We start from the raw sequence: 25,696 nt of genomic DNA on the forward strand, positions 1-25,696 counted from the left end.
AACAAACAAATTACATGAAGCTGAATACTTACAAGGAAAGAAATACTATGCATCTCACAGTTCTGATGTGTTTAAAAGCATGGCGCCAGTTTCTACTCTGCTCATGTAAGGTATCTCCTGGGTACATCACAGCAAGAGAGATGGGTACATCACAGTGGAAACATGACCCAGGGAGGCGAGATCACATGACAACATACATAGCAAGGGACAACTAGGACCCTTGTTTCTTTTTAGAAAAAGTCACTCTGAGAGATCAGCATTAATCCCTGTGAAGTTAGTGGAATGATGGCTAAGTTGATAACATTCAGCCCCTCTCTGAAAGGGCATCAGTTATTATCACGACCACACACTGTGCACCTCTGGGAGACTCACTCCACATCCATGGGAAGCTAAGCCCTGGCTTCCTATCATCTCTTCTTCAGCTGGGTGAGCCACACCTGTAGCCTGGGCTTTCCTTACTAAATGACCTCATCAGTGAAAGCCTCTCTTCTTGCCTTAGAGTACAGTGCCTGGCATTTGCATACATAGAGGCATCTGATGCCTACAGTCACACAACGAAAGTTCCTACCCTTCTGCATAGTGTTTAACTCAGCTCCGCACTAGGCCACATGCCCTGGCTAATGATCTTCTTCGGGGTTCTCTGAGATGAACTGATTTTTTTTTTTCATTACTATCCACATGGGACTGACTTTTTTTAGACTGTGGTATCTGACAAATCAAATATAATTTCACTGGATTTCTTCTCCAAATCAGTCCAAACATCTTACCCATTTACACCCCCTCACCCTGATTATTGCTATGTAGTTGCTCCTTATCGATATTTTATTCAGAGATAAGTGTGAGCAAAATGCTGCAGGCAGTGTTGGGGGTGAACTCCTCCATTAATGTGCCTTCAATGTGTCATTTTTATTGAATTGCCTAAGATTTATAATGACAAATTCTGGTGTCATTCTTGTGGTTGTCGTTTGCTTCCTTGTTTTTTTTGTTTTTATGTTTGTTTGTTTGCTTTTTGTTTTAATGCTTGCTTGTGTGTTTGTTTTGAGATAAGGTCTCCCTATTGTATAGCTCTGGCTCTCCTGGAACTTGCTGTGTAGAAAATACTGGCTTCAAACTCACATAGACTGCTCCTGCCTCTTGTGTTCTGGGATTAAAAGTGTGGGCCACCATGCCCAGCTTCAGAGTTATTATTCTTGCACCATCTTTATGATGCAGGCTGAACATGCCTAAACTTCTGCCTGACACTCTAACCCACCGAGCATGAGCTCCATAAGCGATGCCTGGCCCCAGATTTATCTCTGATATTCTGTTCTTGAGCAGTGGCCTTAAAATGAGTATGCTCAGAAATGTGTCTGCCCACTAAAGGCTTTCATTTCTTATATGAATATGTATATAATTCCCAATACAATCCAAACTGTCACTTTACAGGACTTCGCTTTGGAAGTAACCCTATCCCTGCTGCAGGTAATACATTTTCCTCTGCTGCTTTATTTCCTGAAATTACTCATTCTTGCTTCATGCTTACCAACATTAGAACTCATCTTGTTTGGTAACCAAAGTTTATCTGATTCGCATTGAAGTCATCCCATGTTTTGCACATTACTCTTTTTGTACCTTGTGGTAACTCCTTCCAGGTTTGTGTTCTTTTGAAGAACATTTCCACCACAAGTTTTCAATAGAATTATTTTTACTTAATTTCTCTAAGGCGTGGAAATTGCCTAATATATAAAGCCAGTCTGTAAGTCTCTTAAAGATTGCCTCTAATTAGAAGGAATTCCAAAATGCATATTTTATATGACAGTTATTTGATAAAATTAATTCTAGTCCCAATCAATTTGATACTAACAGTTTTTGTAAAATATATTATTTATATAAATGTTGCTGTTAAGACTGCATGAATAGGTCATGGCATAGTTGAGTTTCTCCTTGAGGTTCTCCATTTATATCTGTCTCATTGACATCTTCAATCTCATCACATCTCACATCTTAGAGCCAGACCCAGAAGTTTAGTTTTTCTCCATTGTCTGTTTAGGCCTCTAACAGGATTGTTATCATTCATCAAGTGAGTTCACTAATACAGACTGAATCAGCACTTCAAACTCCAGCTCTCCCCAGGACACACGGGGAAACATTAATTTCTGAAGACTGAGAGAGATTAAGTCCTTACTGTTAAGGCGAGCAGTTTCCCGTAGGTGAGATGAGCAGGGATGTGATCGGTCTTGGATCTCAATGATTCCATGTACCAATGCTCAGCTTCAGGAAGCTTACTCAGTCTCATGTATGCTTCGCCTGGAGAGAGAGAGAATCATTAACATCACATGGAAGCTGCGATTTCTCATGTGTCAATGCACAGAAAGAGAATGACAGGCAGTATCCTGAAAGTTGAGAAGAGCTGGAAATTTCATCAGGAGAGAATCATAAGCCATAAGGGAGATATACCTGGCATTATTTAAGCAGTTGGCAGTGTAAACATGGGCATTACATGATACTCTAAGAAGATGGATCAAGAGCACCTGAGTTCAAATCCCCAGCACCCATGTATACAAAGCCAGGTCTGCCTCTGCAAGCCCAGAACCCTGGAAACTCATTGGACAGTCAGCCCTGGTGAATTGTAGATCTTCAGTTTCAGTAGAGACCCTGTCTTGAAAATTAAGGGTAGAGGTGTGTTTAGCTGACTCAACAAGTAAAGACATTTGTTATAAAGACTGGCACTCTGAGTATGATCCCTGGATCGATATGGGGGGGAAGGAGAAAACTGATTCCCACAAGTTATCCTCAGACCACAGTATGTACACTCTAAAATAATTCCAAAAAAGAAAAAAAAAAGGGTGGGAGTGGTATGTACTCTAGCTTTGATTTTTAAACATGAAATTTGATTCCCAAACATAGATCATTTGTCACCATTCAGTTTTTGGAGGAAACATTCCATTATTCATTTCAACCAGTTATAGTTTTTATTTAGAGCCATTTATTCTTTAGAAATATATTGAGAGGATGCCTACATGTCTAGCCTTATGTGGGGACAAAGGAAAACTATCCCACCATCTAATGTCTATATAGAGGAAGTAAGAATTAACAGAGGGGCTGGAGAGATGGCTCAGTGGTTAAGAGCACTTACTACTCTTCCAGAAGTCCTGAGTTCAATTCCCAGTAACCACATGGTAGCTCACAACTATCTGTAATGGGATGTGATGCCCACTTCTGATGTCTCTGAAGAGAGTGACAGTCTTCTCATATAAATAAGTAAATCTTTTTAATAAAGGAAATGGAGCCCCAGGGACAGGCCCAAAGAGGATCCAACTCAAGAGGAGGCCCCAAGACCTGACACTATTACTGAGGCTATGGAGTGCTCACAAAAAGGGACCTAGAACAACTACTCCCAAAAGACACAACAAGCAGCTGAAAGAGCCAGATGCAGACATTTAAACCCAACCAGTGGAACAGAAGCTTCTGACCCTTGTGGTTGAATTAGGGAAAAGCTGGAAGAAGCTGAGGAGGAGGGCACCCCTGTAGGAGGAACAGCAGTCTCAATTAACCTGGACCCCCAAGATCTTTCAGACACTGGACCACTAACCAGGCAGCAGAGACCAGCTGATATGAGGCCCCCAACACACATACAGCAGAGAACTGCTGGGTTTGGGTTTAGTCAGAGAAGATGCACCTAACCCTCAAGAGTCTGAAGGCCCCAGGGAGTGGGGAGGTCTGGTGGGATGGGAGATGGGGACATTCTTCTAGAGATAGGGGTGGGGGAGGAGGTACAGGATATGGAACAGTCAGAGGGTGGACTGGGAGGAGGATAAAATCTGGAGTTTAAAAAAATGGATTAAATAAAAAATTTTAAAAAGGAGTAAATGAAAGAGTTTAACTATTTTTGGACTCACTGTTGCTACTAAGTCGGGAACAGTGGACTATCACTGCAATCTCAACATTGAGCAGGCTGAGACAGGACGATTGCAAGTTATGCGTTATCCTGAACTGTAGCAAGAACCTCTTTCAACAAAATCTATGCAGCTGTATTTTAATTTTCTTTGGCACTTTCAATGTTAATAATGTAAATAAAATTTGCCAGTGTCATTTGGAAAAAAATTAAAATATGACAGTTAATAAGTCATGCCAGTTTTTGCACATGTAAAACAAATTCTGGGCCTTTCTGCCATTAGCTTTTATTTTTCCGCTACTAAAACTTACAGCTTACTAACAACCAAGCAGAAGTGTAACTGTGGGAAATAAATCCAAAAGTATATTAGTAGTTTTCTTAATATCATTCCTATCTCCATCGTGCTAGAATATAGAAGAATGCCTAATTGGTAAAAAAAAAATTACACTTTAAAATAACATATAATTAAGTTAAATCATCATGGCAAATGTAGATGCTGTCCAGTTTCAGAGAACAGGCGACACTAGTAACTTACTTTATTGCCAGGCAGACTTTTACAACTAAGCCACAATCATGATGGCATTTCCATTCCACAGCCAGTGGCTCTCCTAAATATGTTACCCACATTGGAGATGAATCTTTAATTCAAGAGAAGTACTCACCCCCTTAAAAAAACAAATGAACATATTTTTTTCCTTTCAGATGTTTGTTTGGTTGGTTTTTTTGCACACTGCTATCAAGACAAATAGATCTCATAAATTGAATTGGCTCTTGACCTGAGAGTGCCCTTTAGGTGGTGGGTTAGTGAAAAATACTGATGTTGAGTAATATGCAAAATGTGAAAACTGTATATGTATTTACCCAAACCTATCTATTTGTCTCCAGTTTTAACAACAGCCCTTAATCTCAGCTATCATGAAAGTGATGGTTTGGACATGTTTGAGGTTTTGGAATCACGATGCTTTGTAACATGCTGTTATTTGAGATTGACTAGATTAAGACACATGGTTAAGGCTCAGACTCCAGAAAGAGTGGCGACAGCCCTAGATGCTGGGTTAGAAGACACAGGGATGCTTTGAGCAGTAGTGGCAGGGGATAGAGGAATTTTTTCCTGTTTCCCCAGCTTCTCAAATACTTTTTTTTTTAAGTTTGAGAAAGGTTGTTGTCTATATAGCCTAGCTTGGACTGGTACTCAAGTTCACTCAGTTCTGGGTCAAATTCATTCCAAGGCCTGAGATTACAGGTGTCGGCCTTCCAGCCTGCCAATAACCTACTTGATTTTATTTTAATATATCTACAAATACTCCATCTACACATTGACAAGTTCAGACTGGGTTTTGTTCATTTTGTTTCTGTTACTTGCTTTTCCCCCTTTAGTATCTATGTTTACTTTCAAATAAAGTAAATCGCTATTTTTCCCTAAATAATGAGCATCAGCAATCCAAATAATCCAATTAAAACAGGGTACAGAGCTAAACAGGAAATTCTCAACAGAAGAATCTTGAATGGCGGAACACACTTAAAAAGAAAGGTTCGACTTCTTTAGTCATCAGGAAAATGCTAATCAAAATAACCCTGAGATTCTATCTTACAACTATCAGAATGGCTAACATCAAAAAAAAAAAAAAAAAAAAAAAGCCATAGCAGATGCTGGCACGGAAGTAGAGGAAGAGAAACTCTCCTCCATTGCTGGTGGGCGTGCAAACATGTACAACCACTTTGGAAATCAATTTAGCAATTTCTCAGAAAAATGGGAAGAGTTCTGCTTCCAGACCCAGCTATACTTCCCTTGGGCATATACACAAAGGATTTTCCAACATACCAAAAAGACACTAGCTCAGCTATCTTCATAGCAGTTTTATTCATAATAGCCAGAAAGTGGAAATAACCTAGATATCCCTCAACCGGCGAATGGATAAAGAAAATATGGTACATCTACACTATTCAGCTATTAAAAGCAAAGATATCATGAATTTTGCAGGCAAATGGATGGAACTTTAGAATATCATGGTGATGGAGGTAACCCCAAGACACAAAGACACATGTGGTATGAGCTCACATATCAGTAGACATATCAGTAAAGTGTAGAACAGTCATGCTCCAACCCACAGACCCAAAGAAACTGGGTAATTAGGAGGTCCCAAGGGAGGATGTATTAATGTCACTCAGAAGGGGAAGCTAAATAGTCATTATTGGAGGTGAATGGAGACAGTGAACTGGGTAGGGGAGGAGGCTAAGAGGGGAACACAGGGCATGGTGATCAGGTACTGGGAGGGGAGGGCAGGAGAGGTTGGAGATAAGAATGGAAATCAGCAGGGGCAGGGGATGCATCTTTGGTGAAAAGGTGGAGACCTGGGATGAGAGCAGATACAGGGAGTCTGTGGGTTTGATTCTAGCCAAGATTCTTACAGGAGGGGGAAACAGAAACAAAAGTTGCCACCTCCTATAGCCAGGCAGCACTTCCAGAGGAAGAAAGGAGACATCAATCTACCCACAAAACCTTCTACCCCAAATTTGTCTTGCCTACAAGATGCACAGGGATAAAGAACAAACAGAGACTGAGGGAACCACTAACCAAGGACTGCCCCAACTTCAGACCCATCCTATGTGAGAGAGCCAACCCTTGACACTATTAATAATTCTCTACTCTGCTTGTAGACAGGAACCTAGCATAATTATCTCCTGAAAGGCTTCATCTAACAGATGATAGAGACAGGTGCAGAGACCAACATCAAAACAGCAGGCAGAGTCATACTGGTATTGAATAAAAGGAAATCATTTTTGTTAAGGATGACCAGAAGAGTTGTACAAAATCAGCAAGAACCTATGTAGAGTTCTTCGAATCCTTATCCATAAGCAGGCAGTCCCAAATAGTTTGGAATACAAGAATCTGTGAACTCTAGACTAGGACATCATTGATAACCCAACTGAGTTAGCCTTTGCCTGGTTTGTTTAAATAAGGGACCAAATACAACAACAACAACGAGTTGTGGCATTATTTGCTCTACACCTGAAATTGATTTTTATCTAGGCCTGAAGTATGCCTAGGGACATCCAAATTCCTTTTCTCTGTGAGTAAACCGGAAATACATCTGGGTGATGAACTCAATCACTACATCATCACACAGAAAATCTTAATCTTAAGAAAGAACCACCATTATGTCATATTTTTTTTTTGAACAATGAGGAGGAAAAATAGCCCTTGCTGCTTATTTTCTCTTGGGTGCTATAAACATTTTTTTCTGTTATTGTAAGCTAAAATTTATAGTCCTAGAGGATATGACTTAACCAGCTTGTTTCTGACCATCTATCTCTATTTCTTTATTCAACTCACTGAACTTTCTTTCTTGTGGCCATTGCCTTTGGCAGTTTTTATATTTTTAATATTTCAGTCAAGCTTGAAAGATTATGTGTGTACCATTCTCACTATTGAAAATACTCCACTTGTGCTTTTTGTAGACATTTAATCTTATTTGTAGTTATTTATTTTTATGTATTATTTGTTTTGCTTTTTAAGTCTTTAAAATTTCTTAAATTCTATTTTTCTATTCACTTTACATCACAATCACAGCCCCTTCCCTCTTCTATTCCCAGCCACACTCATACAAATCCTTTATACCATTACCACTCCCCTTCCCCTTCTCAGAGAAGTAGAGCACCCCTTGGGTACACCCCACCCTGGGGCATTTCATCCCAGCAGGACTAGGCATATCCTCTTCCACTGAGGCCCAACCAGAAAGTCCAGTTAGGGGAAGGGAATCTAATGCAGAGAACAAAGATCTAGACAATCCTCATTCCACTTGTTAGGGGACCCACATGAAGACCAAGCTGCACATTTACTGCAAATGTGTAGGGGTCTAGTCCAGCTCTTGTATGCTCCCTGGATGGTGGCCTAGGCCCTGTAAGCTCATATGGTCCCAGGGAAGTTGACCATGTGGGTCTCTGGCTTGCTCCATTCTATCTCCTACTCCATAAGACTCAGCTGACCATATTATGTATCAATTTAGATTTTTTTTTTTTTTTGCTAAGTATGTCAGAGCAGGAGAAATGCCAAGAAATTTCATTTTTAAAGAATCCATGATAAAATAGAATTATGTAACATTAATATGAATCACTTGGGGCTGGAGAGATGGCTCAGTGGTTAAGAGCACTGACTGCTCTTCCAGAGGTCCGGAGTTCAATTCCCAGCAACCACATGGTGACTCACAACCACCATGGCTGTGGGATCCGATGCCCTCTTCTGGTGTCTGAAGACAGCTACAGTGTACTCATATACATAAAATGAATAAAACTTTTTTAAAAAAATTTTAAACTTTTATGAATTACTTAATGAGTTTACCTTGTGATTTTGATTTTCAGCGATTTATTTTCCATTTTATTTTATGTGTGGGGGTTTTCTACCTAGATGCATCTCTGTGTACCATGTGTGCTTACATAGCCTAAAAGGTCTGGTTACTTTTTTCAATGTATTTATGCCACAAACTGTTACTCTTCCTTGCTGGTGTTTTTTGTGACTATTTCCATCTGAACCTTTTTCCCAATCTTACAAAACAAAACAGCAAAATCAAAAATAAACAAACAAAAAAATCTCAGTCTAGTTTCCCCAGATACCCTTGACTGGAAATACTCAATGGTTATTGAAACAAGAAGCAAACAAAAATTCACATGACTCCAAGGGAGAGTCCCTACTCCCTGACCACACATTTAATAATGGGGACTGTAATAGAAGACTTTTAAACAAAATCAAACATTTCCAGGTTTTAGACTCAGAGGTTGTAGGAATGGCTTAGACATCGACCTAACAGTATTAAATTTAAGAGAATTCTTAAACCCTGAAATATAACTTTTTGTCAAAGAAAACATAGACAGGTGCGTGGAAGATTGAGGGTAGAACTGGGTATGTGTTACATTAGGTCTACCTAATCATTGAGACATGGGTTGAACTTCAGAGAAACCAATAGAAGGTTCTAATTTGTAGTGTGAGGTTAAATACAGGAAACATGTGATGTGCTGTCACAATTGATGTTGGAAAGAAGCCAAGAGCCTGTGTCGATATTTCTCTCCTTACACCCAGAGCTCCCGAAGTTCCTTAGGCTAATCAATTTCCTTTCTACTTTCAAGGAAACAAATCTCACACAAAAAATAATCAATCCTATTGGACTGGGAACGATCATAGTCAATGCTCAGAACCTTCAAAAATTAGGCAGTAAGTGTGTGTGTGTGTGTGTGTGTGTTCATGTATGTATGCATGTGTGTGTCTTATATATGTTGAATGAGGTGAAAAATCCTTCTCTTAAGAATACAGTCCCCTTCAGAATTATCTACTACTGAGGTACTCTAAAAGAAAAGACAAGAAAAGAAAAGCGAAGAAAGAAAGAAAAAACAACATGCAAAGAGGTGTTAATCAGTGTTTTAAAACAAAGCAGGATCAGGAAAAAAAGGGAGGAAAATGTGTAATAGCATAAGATGAAATAATGCATGTAATATCAGCCAAGAAACAGGGCTAAAATAGTTTCAAGAAAATGAGCAAGCACGCATGTGGAAATAGCTGTGTGTGACTAGGGAGCTTCTGAAAGAAAAGCCAAAAACCTAAAGGAAGTTATCTTTATGCTTAAGATTGATGAAGCCAGGACAGCCATACAGAAATTGTGACTGACCAGATGGATGCTAGACAGTCAGAAGGACCATCCATCTGAAGTAAGTTCCATCTCTGCTGTGGAAACTTCAACATACGTGGGCCTCAATGATAGTAAAATAATAATAATGTTAAAATAAAATGTGTTACTAATTCTCTGTCTGTTCTATGTGAATTTATCTCTGGTTTTCAAAATGGGTTGAAAAAACTAGTTTTGTACAAAAAAAAAAACTTATTTAACTGTCCCAGAGATTTTCATCTACATGGATAAAGATCATTGACACGAATAAAGAAAATAGAATCTGCAAATAGAACGTACAGCCTTTTATCCCAAAAATCCGTTGTTGCTGACCATGTTAATTACAAAAAGGATTTGAAGGTTGTGGTAGAATCTTATCTTCAAGTACTCAATTACAATAGGATCAATGCCAAGTTTCTTCGAAATTGTAGTTATTAATATTAATGTGGTCTATATTACAAATAAAATATTCTATGACATAAATAAATATTACTTGTTCAGGAACATACAGGAAACACCTATCTCTGAAGCTTCTTTTAAATTTTAAAAGTACTTTTTGGCATCCTTTGACTTACTGTACTTTTAACAGACTTACAGGTGAAGAGAGGTAACTCATGTTTCTGTCTTTGGAGTTGCCTCCTCTACATACATGCAACTCTCTTCCTTCTTACTTCTTTCACCTGACTTTTCAAAATGGGATCCTTTCACGGGAAAACATTTCTTCTACATACTGTGTCTATTTAGAAAAGATACATCAACTTCTGCACATTTTAGCATGCCATATCTTGAAAATGTAATGAATTTTATAGTTAGAATAGCTATTCAACTTATAAAATAGAGCCCAACCTACATATATTTCCCACTGGTAAAAGATTCTCCTCATGGCTATTACCTTGAAAAAGATTGTGAAATATACTTTTTTCCCATTTACTTCATTGACACATCAGATAAAATGTCTTTATTTTTGTTTGCTTGTTTGTTTGAAACAATACATTGTAACTTTTAGGGAATCACAGAATATGAAGGCTATAAATATATATTCATTTGAGTGTGTTCATTTCCTTATACCTTGATTTTAAATTAAAAACAATCAAGCATCGTTCTTTTCCTTTACCACAAAGCTGGCAAAAGTATGAATTAATGTAACAGGTGGGCTTGTGTGGTTTTAATAGCAATGAAATATAATCAACTGTCTCATATCATATTTCCAGGAAAGCAAGTGATATTTAGACCTAAGCAAAATCCTTAAGCAGACACACTATTGACATGCAAGTGTTCACACTCCCCAAAGGGACTATATATCTTGCTGTCCTATGCTTAATTGAAACTTTTAACAAAATATATTACCTATTAATATAGCTGAACTGGACAATGCCCTTTGTAGTGCTTAGAGTAGTTCCTGGCAAACTGAAGGTTAAGACCACAGTACACATTGTGGATGGTATACAAGGCAAAAAAAAAATAAGAAGTAACAGTTAACCTCCTGCAGTGAAATGAGAAATGGACATCTCTAGTTTCCTTTTCATAAATTTTATAAATTTCTCATATTGATACACAGCCAAACGTGTATTATGTCTCCTATCTCATTGGCTACTTAGCTTCCTGAGTAAATGTTTTAATGTCTCTCAAATCTACATTTACCTTTACTTATCTTAGGGAAATTAGACCATTCTTTAGGGGATTAAAGAGATTAGTACCTAATCCAATTATATATTATATAATCATGATCAATTAGGACTGACGTACAGATTCTCAACAGTGCCAATGGAATCAGCCATAAGAAAATCTCCAGAGCTGCACATAGGAAAGCAGGTGGTAAAAGCAGCTGAACAGTGCTGGAGTGTTAATGCTTCCACATGAACGATGGGAAGTTCTAATCTCCCTACAGTTAAAGCCCGGCTTCTTCTCACTCAGAATGCTCAACATGCTGAATAAGAGGATTCCCTTAAGACACCCTAGTTATTAACCATGGAAAACGTCATAAGAAAACAATAATCTCAATATTCTCTGAATGTATGCTAAAACAAAGCTGGATACCAAAGAGAGGGGAGAAGAGGAAGACAGAGGGAAATGATAAGCAAAGAGAAACAGACAGAACGAAGCTAGACATTACATATGAATTTTTAAACTGAACTCAAAACATACAGGCTATAGAAGGCAAAGTGGGAAGTGAACTTTTTATCCAAATTCTACCAATTGAACTCAGTATATAATTGACATATTTCAGGAAAACTTAGAATGAATCATAAGTGATAGTGTCTGGCTTTTGACATGAGATGTTATATTAGGATCACCCTTTTGAAGTTTTTTTGTTTTGTTTTATGTAGATGACAGCCTAAAAGCCACTGAGAGCTATTATAGTACTTAACTCTTTCATACCAAAAGTTTCCTTCTCAAAAATAGAATTCTAAAGTTTGTAGAAATGTTCAGCACCAAGATTTTCTCTAATAAACTAACCGTATTTCAATTCCCTCTGTTCCTTTCATGCTCTGTGAATACTTTAATACAATGGAGATGCAACCCTCATATCTAAGTGGCTACTTTTAGAAGACAAAATTTAAAACAAATGCTTTCTCTCTGCTAGAGATTTGTGACCAGAGACCTGATGTTAGAAAGAAAAAAAAATGTTCCTTGCATCCGAGATTTAGAAGAAAGACAAGTATATATACAACAACCAAAATCAGTAATCAACAGAATAGAGTCCAAGCACTATTGACAAAACCAATGGCTAATGGGACATTAAAGAGCAGAGAGACCTCATCAGCGAGATGATTGAAAACGCCAGGCAATTTCTTCTTGATGATAAATGCACATGGCCTATTGCTAAGAAACATGGTTTTAGAGAAAAGGCTACTGTGAACATGTATAGCCCCCAGGACCACAGTGGAGCGTCTAAGGCCATGTTGCTCTTACTTGTTTCCTTGTTACACACAGCACAGTGCTTTAAATAATCCTAATTATTCAGCTAGTGATTATAGACCTCACCGACTAGACTGTAAGCTTGCGTTCTCTCTTACTCCGAGCAACAGACTGTATTACCAAAACGAAATGGACTAAATCACTTGTATAATTAAACTAAACAATTACTCTGCATTGAGAATGCACAGTAATTTTATTTTCAAGAGTAAATAGGCTTAAAATGACCTCTGGGATTGGAAAGAGCTCAAACTGATAGAAAAACAATAGGAAGTACCAAGCTAATTGAGCTCCCTATAATCCTTTCGAATCACCCAAAAGCAGAGCTGAATCAGAGAATATGAATGTTTAGAGGATGAGGGGGAGCCAGAAGGTGCTCCCAAGTATTCTGTGTTGAAATCTTTTGATGCTGCATTTTTAATGTATGAGCTATGAATCCCAAATATATCGGTGCCATATTCTTTACATTTAAGTGTCTTAACTCTTGCTTATTTTTTTAACAGGTTACTTGTCTATCTAGCAGCAGGGAAGTAGGGACCAGAGGATCCTGCAAAGGAAAGAGTGAGTCAGTTTCAGTGACACCAGTTGGATACACAGAAAAGCTTTGAATTTAACATGAAGAGATTATGTTTCTGCCTCTAACAGAAGCTGCAATCCCAACCTCTGAACTTGGTTCTTTGAGAGGTAATTTCCTCCCTTGGAAAATAAAATTGATTATACTGATAGGATGTTTAGGAAGAAAGTGCTTTTCCTCTGATATTCCATGATACTGTTATTCACCTAATGTTTCAGGGACAAAGAAAAAGAGACCCAATAAATACCCATAAGGGATGCAAGGATAAGAGAGGTTTGACTAACAATAGAGGGAAAATACATCATAAAGAGAGACAAAGAGAGGAGTGGGGGGACTAGGTCAACTGTAAGTACTTGTATGGTTTCACTTTCAGTTATTATAGACAATATTATTCAGTTATTATAGACAACAATTTCCAGTTATTATAGACAATACTATTCAGTTACTATAGACAATATTATTTAGTTATCATAGACAATATTAAAGGTGGATTTTGATTACAGTTGCTGAGAAAAATGGGGACATGGACTGTAAAGAAAATGTAACCAGCACTTGAGGGTTTAATTTTTTTGATATATTCAATGTGGGGAGCGGGTGTGGCGGCAGTCCCAAAGGCGCCAGGGACTGCAGCTAAGTCGTATGACTTGCACCTGACTTCCTCATATTAACCACAAACATCGTGAGAGCTGTGCAGGTGTACCAGGTTACTGGCGAAGCCATTTTGGTAGAGATATGCCCCTGCTGCCCTGATTAGCTGAAGCTGCGTACCTGGTGAGGTGATGTGGCCTGCTGTGAGTGGATGGGAACTGATAGTATATAAGAGTGAGAGGTCCAGGGCTCGGGGTCTTTCGCCTACACAGTCAATGCGCAGCCCAATAAACGTGTGCAGAAGGATCCTATTGTGGTGTCTTTCTTGCTGGCAAGATGGGCGCTCACAATTCAAGCCTCTAGCTCTGAAAATTATCTCATCTATTGAATAATATTTTCTCTACTAAGTAGGGAAATGTCGAACACTAAATACAACCATCCACTCATGGAAGTAGGAACCCTATAGAAATGGTATTGTAATGGAAGGCCACTTTATAAACTATGTCCCAAATCAGAGATCCAGGCCAATATTTTTATATCATTATTTTAATCAACTTTCAAATGGGTGCTATGATCACAACTAGTTTTGGAACACAAAATCAACCAGGCATACTGACCCTAGAAACTGTCAAAAATCACCTAAAGCCAGGCTTTCTGATTTCAGAGACTGCCCGACACTGTACTTGAACTGCCATTGAACACAACTTACTGTCTTCAAGAGGCACCTGAGTCCCACAAAAGTAAAATCGCGTAACTGCCTGGAAGAGACTCTTAACACCCACTTATCCTTTATTTTTAAAATTTTGTTTGCAAAATGATATTTAGTATCTGTTTGGTGTACCTCTAAATGTTTGCCCCTCACCTAATTCTTTGGGGAACTTAGTCCCCTGTTAGTTAAAACCATACCTGGGTCCTGTGGAGTCAAAATGAACAAGGAGAATATATTTTAGGTGAACTGTGTGCTTACTTATGAATGATCATTTGTAAGATTGAGTAAAGAATAGTAAAAAAAATTGAGTAAAATGTGAAAAACACATTAATGTTGAGGAGCACATTAATCAGCCCTGCTTTAAATTATAAATAAAAGTAAGAAATATGTTCATCTGGTATTGAAAACCAGTGAAAAGGCACATAGTGGAAAGTTCTAAAATGCTCAAAGGAAGGAAAAAATTCTAAGGGACTAGCTCAAATTTTTTTTAAAGCAACCTCAGTGAATTTATTAAAACAAAATTCCAATAAAGTTGTATTTTTACATACATGTCATTAGATCTACTATATTCAAAGAAAAATTAGAACACACACACAAATCACAAATATGCCTGTGTATACAAGTGCTCATGGGAGGGGGGTGGCCCAGAGGGGTAAATGAATGAGACATGTAAAAAAATGAACACTTGCAGGCTGAATATAGCCAGACATTATAATCCATCACTGATCCCTAAAGGGCACTAATAATATGTAAATGTGTGAATTAGAAAACACAGTGAAGGCTGTTGATAAACTTGATAGGATAATCAGCACATGCTGACAGACTAATGAAGCTGATGAACTGATAGGGCAGCTTATCTCCTAGGCCATTTTTTTCCCTTGTCAAATGGAGGCTAATCAAAATGTATTAGGAGTTAAAGCAAACACTCGGGGGATTTAACCCATTTGATTAGGAGGTGAATTCACTCTCAGAGAAAATTATAGTTTCCTGAACAAGCAAAACTATAAAACCTGACCAGCTGACAGAGCTTCACATAAAATCAAACAGAAGGCAGCTACCATAATTACAGACAGAATCTGGTATTGGAAATTATATTAGGGTCTTCCCGTAGAAAATTGTCAGGGGGTATTTTCAAAATCTGAGCAAAGAGACTACCTCCTTCCATAATGGGAACTAACACAAAGAGCCAGACAATGGCTCCAGGGACACACTTATCTTCTGCCTGTGAAGGCTCAGTCTCCGTGTAACCAAAGGAGAGGCAGATCCCAAGGTACAAGCTCAATTCTCAATCCAATTTATTTACATAAAATAATTGAATGAATTTTCTGAAATCACAAACTGTTGAGAATACTAGCACTTCCCATTAGCAATAAAGAGACCACATGCCGTTTGTCACTAAGGAACTTGAAACCTAAACCCAATTTCAGCAAAGATAAACTTATTTGACAAATGATTAAAAACTGGGCTCTACAGTTATGAATAAAATCAAAGTAAAATCACTCTGCCTCTTTAGATAAGGCTCAAGAAGACAATCCTTCCAGTATTGTATCTGTTATGAAAATAGAAAATATGTAATAAAAATATAAAAAAAAATAAATAAAATGGAAAGGGCTAACAAATCCACCCAGTCTAGGCACATGCAATATTTCTGGATACATTTTATTCATGTAGACAGATGGTGAAATGATTGAGAGTAAAAGGCCCTGTTTTTAACCCAATAAAAGCTTGAAGGCAAAAATATATTTAATGAAGCTAAACTTTATCATGGTGGAATTATCTCAGAGATGACAAAGAAATACCCAGTATCCTTTTTGATGTGAGCATTCAATCACTTTAATGTTTGATAGCCCAGCTGGAGGTGGGTCGCCCAAAGACATAGAACTTTACTGACCTCTTCCAAGTGAGATTTTTTTTTTTTCTTGTTTACTGTAAGCCTACATTGTGTCTCATCCCATCTCTGAACTAGGTCTATACTTCTTGTTGTTTAAAAAAAGACTATGATTTTTTTTCAGATACACATTTTGAAGTCATGGAGCATTTGAGACTGTATAAATACACAACCACCCATCAAGTATCAAAATTTTCAAACCATATTATTTACAATGAATATAATAAGCCTGTTGGTTCTAGAGCCTAATCCTACTAGTTTCTTATATACAAGGGAAGTCTAGAAAAATCAAAGGGCTTAATCATATTTAATGAATGGAGGGTATGAGTTTGAAAATTCTGCTTTGGAAAATAAGAAATATTTGATTTGAGGGCAAAAGAAATCCTTCTCCAATTCCTGGAAAGTGTTACACTACTTTATCAGCAAGGCTGCTTAGACTACATGTAATTTCCCCCCAATATTCTCATGCTGAATAGGTAGTTTCTAATTGTATCTGCCATCAAACATCTATGGCAACAATTTCTAGAGTGGAAATGGATTAACTACAGGTGATAAAAGCTTGATAAGAATTTCCAGGTCTTTATCTTCTGAATCCAGGAAAAATATCTATGTCCTAGGTTTATATGAATTTTGACTGGTAGAGAATATGAGCAGATTACTCACCACAGGAGAATAAATAATCATAGTAGCATGTTTACCATGATCCCAGACTCACAGTCTTGAACAGTACTCTGAACAAACCTACAAGGACCCAAGTCCTTATCCGTGAAAGCAATGCAAGTTGGCTCAGATATTCTCACCTTCTACATGTGCCAAAGTTCATGAATCTCTGCATCATTACAGGATAAGTCCTGGGGATCTTCTGACTCAGTGAATAATATGCTAAAATTATTATAAGTTTGATAAACTCATTAAAATAAACACATATTCCATACATGCCTAAATATAACTGAAAAATTAAATGGAAGTACAAGATATTCCCTTCTCATTTCCTAGAATTCCATTGGTCCTTGGTACTGAAATGGTATTGAGCTTCCTTGGCAAAAACTATGGAATATGGCAAATACGATGGATGCTCTTCACTAGCCCATTTCTTTGCTCATGTCAGAATGAGAGCTCTGCACAATCTGGATGATGCACTCACTGTAGGAACATTGCTCTATGACTACTAATAAGACAGTAGAAATCCACTGTACATAAACACAGGTTCTTGCTTCTCTGTAAAGCCTTGAAAACAATAGATAGTGCTTACCCATCATGTTGTACAGGCTCTGAGGGGCAAAGTGCCTTGGCATCTTCTGAATTGCTTCCTTATATACACTCAGGGCTTCCTAATTTAAGGAACAAAAAGAAAGATAAATCATCATTAGAGGACAGGGATAGTCACCGAAAGTACCATAATACCATTTCTCCAAAGCTGAAACTACCCATTTCTGTTTCTGAATGGTTCACTAGAGGAAAATAATTGAGCTGTCCTTTGATGTCACACTGCCTTCATTTCACAAGTGAAAACAGCCCAGTGAGGAATGCCACATGAAAATTTAGCTTAACAAGAAGCTGAATGTCAGCAAGACTTTTAATATAAATTTTCTACTTCATACATATTCCTCAACAAGAAGAGCTAAAAAAACACTCATACTTGGAAGTGATTCATTAGTCATCTCAAGTCTATGGTTGCTTTAACTCAAGGTAGAAATAAAGTGCCAACAAGCAAATAAATCTTCCTAGCAATAACAGTCAAATGACTGTTAAATGAAATTGTCCTAGAAGGTTCATCTTCTTCCTGATATTGCAGCCTTAAGTGTATGTGGATGCACTGGGGGAGGGGGACATCTGTCTTGATAGAGCACAGTTTTGGAGATGAGGGAGAGCAAGATGCCACACAAGCATGGTGTGGTGATTTGAATAGGCATGGCCCCCCATAGACTCATGTGTTTGAATGCTCAGTCCAGTGGGAGTGGCACTACTTAGGAGGTGTGGTCTCTTTGGAGTGGGTGTGACCTTTCTGGGAGAAGTGTGTCACCGGGGGTAGAAGGGCAGGCTTTGAGATTTCATATGCTCAAGCTCTGCCCACTGTGGATGAGATTCCCCATCTGCTGTGAGGGGATGAACATGTGGGACTCTCAGTTCCTTCTCTACCACCATGTCTGCAGCATGCCACCATGCTCCCCATCATGATTATAATGGACTAAACATCTGAATCTGTAACCCAGTCCGAATAAAATATTCTCCTTTATAAGACTTGCCTTGATCATGGTATCTCTTCACACCATGAAACCCTATCTAAGACACATGGTGTCATCCTTAAAGTTGGTAAGGGTGGGTCACCTAGGTTCCTAGACCTTATCTTTTTTACTACTTCCTCAACCATTAAAGATACATCATTTTTATTTAATTGGGTTTTTTTTTGATTAAGGAAAATAGGTAGTGTTTAGATAAAGTGACATGCTTAATATGATGATTATAAATAATATCTTTTTAAAGAAAAATACCAAACACTGAGAAGAGGATAATGATTCTAGAAACCATATCTGGAATCAAGGAAATGGTGAGCACCATATGTGCTTTCCTCTGTCTAATAGTCAGGATACCTAACAACATAAATTGAAACATGAACACTGTGGTTTCTCTAAAGACTGCCGTGGCTCCAGTAAGGAGGCTGTAGGTTAGAAACCATGGTGACTACATCAGGATAGGAGACCAGGGAGGTTTGGCAGACCTCATAGCGTCCTTGCTCATGATAGAGTTTCCCGAGGTTGTACAGACAGCTGGTGACAGAACTCTTATGTGCATGAGGATCCTTCAGGTTCTCATCTGGAATCTCAGAACACTTGAGGAATGTCCGCCGGGCTTCTTCTGTCTTCCCTTGGTTCATGAGAATAATGCCGGTGTTTAAATAGGCAGCTGAGAAGGGAAATAGGAAACGGAAGGATGAGCTGATAGGCATATGCACCAGAGATACATTGGAGATTTCCAAATGTTCCAAAGGTTCTTATTTTTTAAAAATCATTAATTATGTATGGAACAAGCACAGTATCAATAATGGTAACAACAATCCCAAGTATTACTAAAAATATAATTGTCTTTTCATTCAACTGAACCCCAAAGGTTTTTAGCTCAAAAGCTAGTTAAATAAAAGAATGAGCTATTAGAGTGCTTGGCAAAAAAAAAAAAAAAAAAAAATGAAAATGGCATTGAAGAAATTCAGAGAGAGAAGGAGAGAGAGAGAGAGATTGAGATTTGTCATATTAGCAAGTATTGGGGGTGCAATAATATTAGCAAGTATTTAGAAATAAGAATACCACACACCCCACTTTCTCTGAAAGGCTTTAATACAGAGAGATGATTTCTACAATAAAAGGAAAGACTGCAAAGATTCCAGTACTTGCACACTACTTACAAGCCAGGGTAGGCCTGCTCCCGATGGCCAGTTTGTAATAGTGGAGAGCTTCTGTAAACCTGCTGTTCTCTTGGAGCAGCAACCCTCTGCGTGAGGAAAAGAGAAATCCTGAAAGGGGCTGCATTACGACACAGAAAACCACACAGTTCCCATTTATATTCCAACGGTACCAATGGTCACCCGCCCAATAAAAATGCTGACCTGGCTTCATAAAACTTAAGTTCTAAATGGAAGGAAATGATCTCTCAGGAGGGACAAAAATCCTACACAGGTATCAGTGGACCCTTGTTCCATGAGAAAGCATTAAGATGGATTTTCAGACAGACTTCTGCAACCCATAAATGTTCCCCCTGCCAGAATTACTCCCCTCCCACTCCAATTGCTAGCCACCTGGATCTCCGTTAGGAGCACACACACTTTCTCATCACTTCACCGCAGGAAATCTGTGGAAGGGAGGGATATATACATAGAAACATGAGATGCCTCCCTCACTAGCGGCTGCTTGGGGAATATTTGCCCATGTCACTCCAACAGGTAAAAGGCTGAAAGCAGTCTGATTCAATAGGAAAGACAGAGTCAGATGCAGGAAAGAATTAAAGAGGTAAAACAGAGGGTCAGCTATTTCCATGCAGCTTAGAATTTGGTCAAATAAACTTGAATTTTATAATACTGTGCAAATTTTATTCTACCAGACAGAAATACATCTTCTTCTCCAGATTCACAGACTCTTGGGACCTCTCCACAAGGCGCCTTAAATAGTACCCACATGTATTAACCAAGCCGTTCAAAACTCTGCCCTTATGACATAACTGAAAGTCAATTACAAGCATTTCTATGAAAAATAAGATGTCAGGAAACTGAGCTAATTAGAAAGCCCTCCCAAGGGCTTTGCTCTAGGCTCCCTTCGCTAGTAAACAGTAAGCATCTTACAGACAGAAGGTACAGCTAGTGGGACGACGACTGCTGTTATGATACCAATTGCAGGTTCAGCTTGGCAGCATCCTTTGGTATTGAACGAGAAGTAAAATGGAGGCCTGAGAAAAAGCTATTGTCCAAAACATGATTTTATCGAGTATTTATGGTTAGGAATGGCAGAGTGTCTGCCAAGGGCCTATGAGTGGGAACCTGGGAGCCTCAAAGGAGCTCTGCTGACGGGTGATGGGACTTTCAAACATGGGGCACGGTGGAAGGAGATTAATTTTTTTCCACTGCCTTGCAATTTGCTAATATCAATCTCCTAGATTAAGTTTTGAAGAGATTAGTTATTTAAAAATCAAACAAACGAACAACAACAACAACAAACCAAGTGTGTCATTCCCATGTATGGCTTCATGTATCATTTATATGATCTACCCACTTAATGTAACTGCCGTCTTTATCGTTTTATCTTTGTCCCTGGATTCCATCTTCCCTTAGCTTTGGCATCCCCTTTCTCTTAGCCTTCTTCCATTTCTGGAACCATCCTGTGCAGACTGAAAACCCTCACTATTTCTTCATTCATATTCTGATTTATGGTAAGTTGGTGTCCAACAATAGTTTATTTCTTCATAAAGTTTATCTATCATGATGCATCAAGGTGGCTTGTTAATTGCCTTCACCACTGAAGCAATGATCACTCTCCTGACACCTAGATGGTTATATCAGCAGACCAAGCCACATCAATCTAGTAGCTTAGTGGAATTTACAAAACCAAAACATCTAAAATGTGAAGACTATCTCCTGCACAAAAATAAATCAGAAATCTGATAAATGAATAAAATTGAAAAAAAGAAATCCTTCTTCCCCTTAGATTTATAGCATTATCAGACCAGCTCCTAAAATCGGAAACATGACTATCCTCCTTGTTTTTCACAGTTACAAGGTTTGTAAAGTCTCCAGAGTCATTGACACTTAGAAGCCATGACTCCTCACTTGTTATCTTTATAACTCTGTCAGAAGCCTTTTTATCTTTCCTACCACCTGAGTAACTGCAAAGCCCACTAATTAGTCTCTACATAATTACATTTCTAAAGGGCAAATATGCTATTAGGATAAATGAAGTGAACGTGTTTGGGGCGTGCATGGATCTGATTCTGTGCCTAAAGCTGCCATGCCTCGAGACTGATGCACTTGGCCACATGGGATAGGCTATGCTGATACCTTATATTCATTCACTTCCCAATTTATAAAATACATACAGAACAGAGAATAGCATGCAGTGTGATGATAAACATCCACAATAATATCCCAATTCATGAGGCTGTAGAGAGTGAGTTCAAGTCACATGGGTACCATGACTGATTTCCAAGAGGGTAACGATTCACTGGGCATCATTACACCGTGTTATGTATGTTTCAAAAAGTCATCAAGGTTCAGATGTAACTATGTTACCTATCCCAAGTAACAGCATTAAAGGCTAGTGAGAAGACAAATCCAAACATTAAAAATTCTGTCATCAGCCTGATATTACATAGAAAGAAAGGAGACTCTAAGAATTAACTAACTAACTGGGGGATTTAATTAAAGGAAGCCAAGCTAGAGTTAGGCATAGTTTCTCTGACGATGAATCCCATGTTCAAAGCTGGATAGAGTGAGACACACCTTTAATCTGGTACTTTGGAGAATGAAGTAGGAGGTTTAAGAGATTAGTGCCATCCTGGGCTATATACTGGATGTTAGGAGAGTCTTGCTACATGAAACAAAGTAAAATATTCCAAATCTGCAAGCTGCCAAGGGAGAAATGTATTCAATAGTCCTTCAAAGCACTAAGCCTAAGAACCACAACAATGCCTGACAGCATAAGATAGCCCCAAGGATACAATAGTAGCATTTATAGCTTATAGTACCACCAGTCAGTCATTTATTTGGATTTAATGCCTTCTTAATAAAAAGGAAGTCATGGCTACTACTATAAAACTAGTTAGTTTCTTGTGGGTGGTAAGGCCATGGGGCTCAGAGGAGACCATCACTGTTGCTGTCCTAGACCTCATCCTATGTATTCCAAATCTTATCCTTATGCCCACAGAGAACTGCAGTTCTCACGCCTTGTCAAAGAAGTTTCTTATTGTGGAAGATGAAGACCATTATATAAATCTAAAACTGGTCACAATGCAGAAGACCATGGGGCTCCCCAAGCACAAATGAAATATTCACAAAAACATGGAGGAACACAGAGGAACAAAAAGTACAAGAGACAGAGGGGAGGGATGTCTGCTATGAGACAGTGTCTTCTAGATACTACAGGAAAACTGCGCCCATGAAATTCAAATCATACCAACCCCTAGGCAAGGCCAGTTCAGTGCCTCATAAGAGCCAAGCCCACAAAACCTCACAGCTATAGACAATGAGCTGCTGCTGAGAGAGGGAAATTTAGTCTTCTCTATCATCCCAAGTGGTCACACTAATGAGCTCATTAGGTTATACTGATATACACATGAAAGTGTGTTTGTGTGTCTAACAATGATTATCAGAGACCTCATGAATTTAAGAGTGAGTGGGGATAGAGACCCGAGAGTTGGAAGAGAAAGATGTAGGGAGAAATGAGATTAAAAAAAAAAAGAAGAAGTAAAAAAAAAAGCGCCTTGCATGGACTTGATAGAAGAAAAATGACAAAAATATTCTAGATACATATAGAATATCTACCACTTTGCTCTAAAACTCAAATTTTGTGAAACTCTAGCTTGTCTTGATACGTTCAAAAGGAATCTGTCATCTTGAAATTCCATATTGATTTTAGACCCATCCTAAAAAAAATGGTTAGTAGCAGGCCACATTTACAAAACCTACAATTTGCTTTGCTAAAAATATATAGTTGATAGACTGAAATCCCTCCCTGTGCATTGGTTGCAATGATCCTAGTAGCTACACTCACTCACCATTTATAGCATGCCAAGCAGTTTACATATTAGGCAACAACAATCTTCCAAGGCATGTTAGTACATCTGGCCCTGTTTCATCCATGATGAATCTTAGGCAAGAAGATCTTTCATTTATTCCTCCATATCGCTAGGTCTCTATATCTCTATGTCTACATAGTATCTATGTATGTATGTATCTATCTACCTACCTACCTATCTATTATCTATCTATCTATCTGAGATAGGGTCTCACTGTGTAGCTCAGGTTGGCCTAGAACTCATGATGTATCCCATTCTTGCCTTGAACTCACAAAGATCTAACTGCCTCTGCTTACTGACTGCTGGTAGTAAAGGTATTCACCACAACGCTGAGATAGATAAGAAGATATTAATTAAGTAACATACAAAGAACTGTAGAAATATTGACAAGTATATCAAAATGTAAGCCCAGCGGTCTGAAAATAGCCATAAATAGCTTTATAGATACTGTAAAAAATTGTCTTACAAGCAACTGAATTGACTCTTAGCATGTTATAACACAAGATTAAAATACTCTATATGAGTGACAGACAGACAAACAGATGGACACACACACACACACACACACACACACAAGCAGCAGTAAAAGCAGTAGCAATAATAGAATTTTCTCTCTTAAGTTTCTTCTTCAGCTTTTTTTTTTTTTTTTTTTTTTTTTTTTTTTTTGGCTACTGACAATTCTAAGAATTACCTATGTATCTGCAGATTTTCTTTCATGAGAAATTTTTATCCATCTTTTCCTCCAAGTTCCTTTCTTCTAAAATACTACTTAAACAATAATCCCTGTAGTAATACAACTTGATTAATGAAAAACAGTCAAAAAAGTTAGTACAGTACACTGAGAAGAATTAAATGCAGAATTAAATATATATGAAACACAAATCCCTAGTTGACCCTAAACACTGACAAGAGACAGAAGGAAACATTTATTTACCATGGTGGTTTAAACCAAGGGTAACATTTCTACCCCAGAGAGTGTATGGCAGTGATTAAGATGAATGGTTGTCACAACATGAGTGCTGGCCTTGGTAAAGGATGGGGGTGCAGCCACTGGTATCAACTGGGGAGGTGGGAGGGGTGCTGGCCACTAGCATTAACTGGATAGAGGGCAGGGATGCTAGCTACTTGCATCAACTGGATAGAGGGCAGAGATGCTGCCACTGATATCAACTGGGTATAGGACAAGGATGTTTGTTGAGGTTTGGTCTTTAGCTGTGTGTTGTCATGCTAAATACTGGCCCCCCAGGGTCTGTTTGCTTCCAGGTTCAAGGAAATCCTCAATTATTCCAAGTGATAGTCCATGTAAACTTGCTCCTTAATTTAAAACTACTGGTTGAATAAAGACGCCTATAGTCTATAGATAGGTAGAAGAGAGGTAGGTGAGGTTTTGGTTCCAGGGCCTTGAGTTGAGGGACCACAAAGAAGAGAGTAAGGAGGACGAGGAAAAGACACCTTGTGGTAAAAGATCCTGAGAACTGGCCACGAGGGCTGGACAGTTAGAGTAAGAGTGGTGCCGGCAGAACATGGCATGTCATACCTTAGGGTTATTGAGAGGGAAGAAGGCAAAATAATATAGAGGGTTGATATCTGCCCAGCTCTTGTATTGTTAAGGCTTATAAATATAAAGGTTTTGTGTCTTTTATCTGAGAACTAAATGATCACAGGCAGGGTAGAAACCCCCAATTGACATTAAATATTTACAAAGCAGATGTTGGTAAATATCTTCATAGGAAAAGGAGAGGCTGCCTCCCCAGGAAAGGAAAGAGAAATCACAACCAGCTTTGCAGAGTATGTAACTGCAATACACAGCTTTTAAAATCCTAAGTGCCTTTGAATGCCTGTCCACCTTGTAGACAGCTACGAAGAAAACATAACTTTACAAAGGAAATTCTTTGTCAATAAAAATATAACCTACGATTGACTTTGCTGATTTTAGAAGAACTATTCTAAAAATTGAAAAAGCATGTTTGTGCCACCTCTGTTAGTACATTTGAATAAACAGTAAGTGTCTGTATGTAATAAGGTTGACTTCCAGCCATACATGCTAGGTTACCCATTCTGTATCATTCCTATGCATTCACATATCAGATCACAATATAACCCATAAATACATGCAGTGTAGCTGTACCTTGGTATTAGTGTAGGATTCGTTCAGGTTTCTTCTTGGGCATCCATGGAAACCCAAGTCATTTATCATGACAATGAAATATTTAAATTT

At 38.3% G+C, this 25,696-nt stretch overlaps 1 protein-coding gene across 2 annotated transcripts in view; it reads right to left on the reverse strand.

Moving 5' to 3' along the window:
* Tmtc2 (transmembrane O-mannosyltransferase targeting cadherins 2) overlaps nucleotides 1-25,696 on the reverse strand; it is a 388,535-nt gene that overhangs the window by 120,740 nt on the left and 242,099 nt on the right. For both annotated transcript variants that reach the window (XR_015048464.1, XM_021174328.2), the window contains exons 5-8: nucleotides 19,604-19,689; nucleotides 18,923-19,107; nucleotides 17,456-17,534; nucleotides 2,165-2,286 (exon numbers count right to left, since the gene is read on the reverse strand). Coding sequence is in view for 1 of the 2 variants with exons in the window: in XM_021174328.2 (XP_021029987.1) it covers nucleotides 2,165-2,286; nucleotides 17,456-17,534; nucleotides 18,923-19,107; nucleotides 19,604-19,689 (472 nt within the window). In the remaining variant the exon portion in view is untranslated. The remainder of the gene's footprint in view (nucleotides 1-2,164; nucleotides 2,287-17,455; nucleotides 17,535-18,922; nucleotides 19,108-19,603; nucleotides 19,690-25,696) is intronic.

Source organism: Mus caroli, unplaced genomic scaffold, assembly GCF_978045245.1.
Source record: "Mus caroli unplaced genomic scaffold, Mus_caroli_1 scaffold_9, whole genome shotgun sequence".
Classification (NCBI taxonomy): Eukaryota; Metazoa; Chordata; class Mammalia; order Rodentia; family Muridae; genus Mus; species Mus caroli.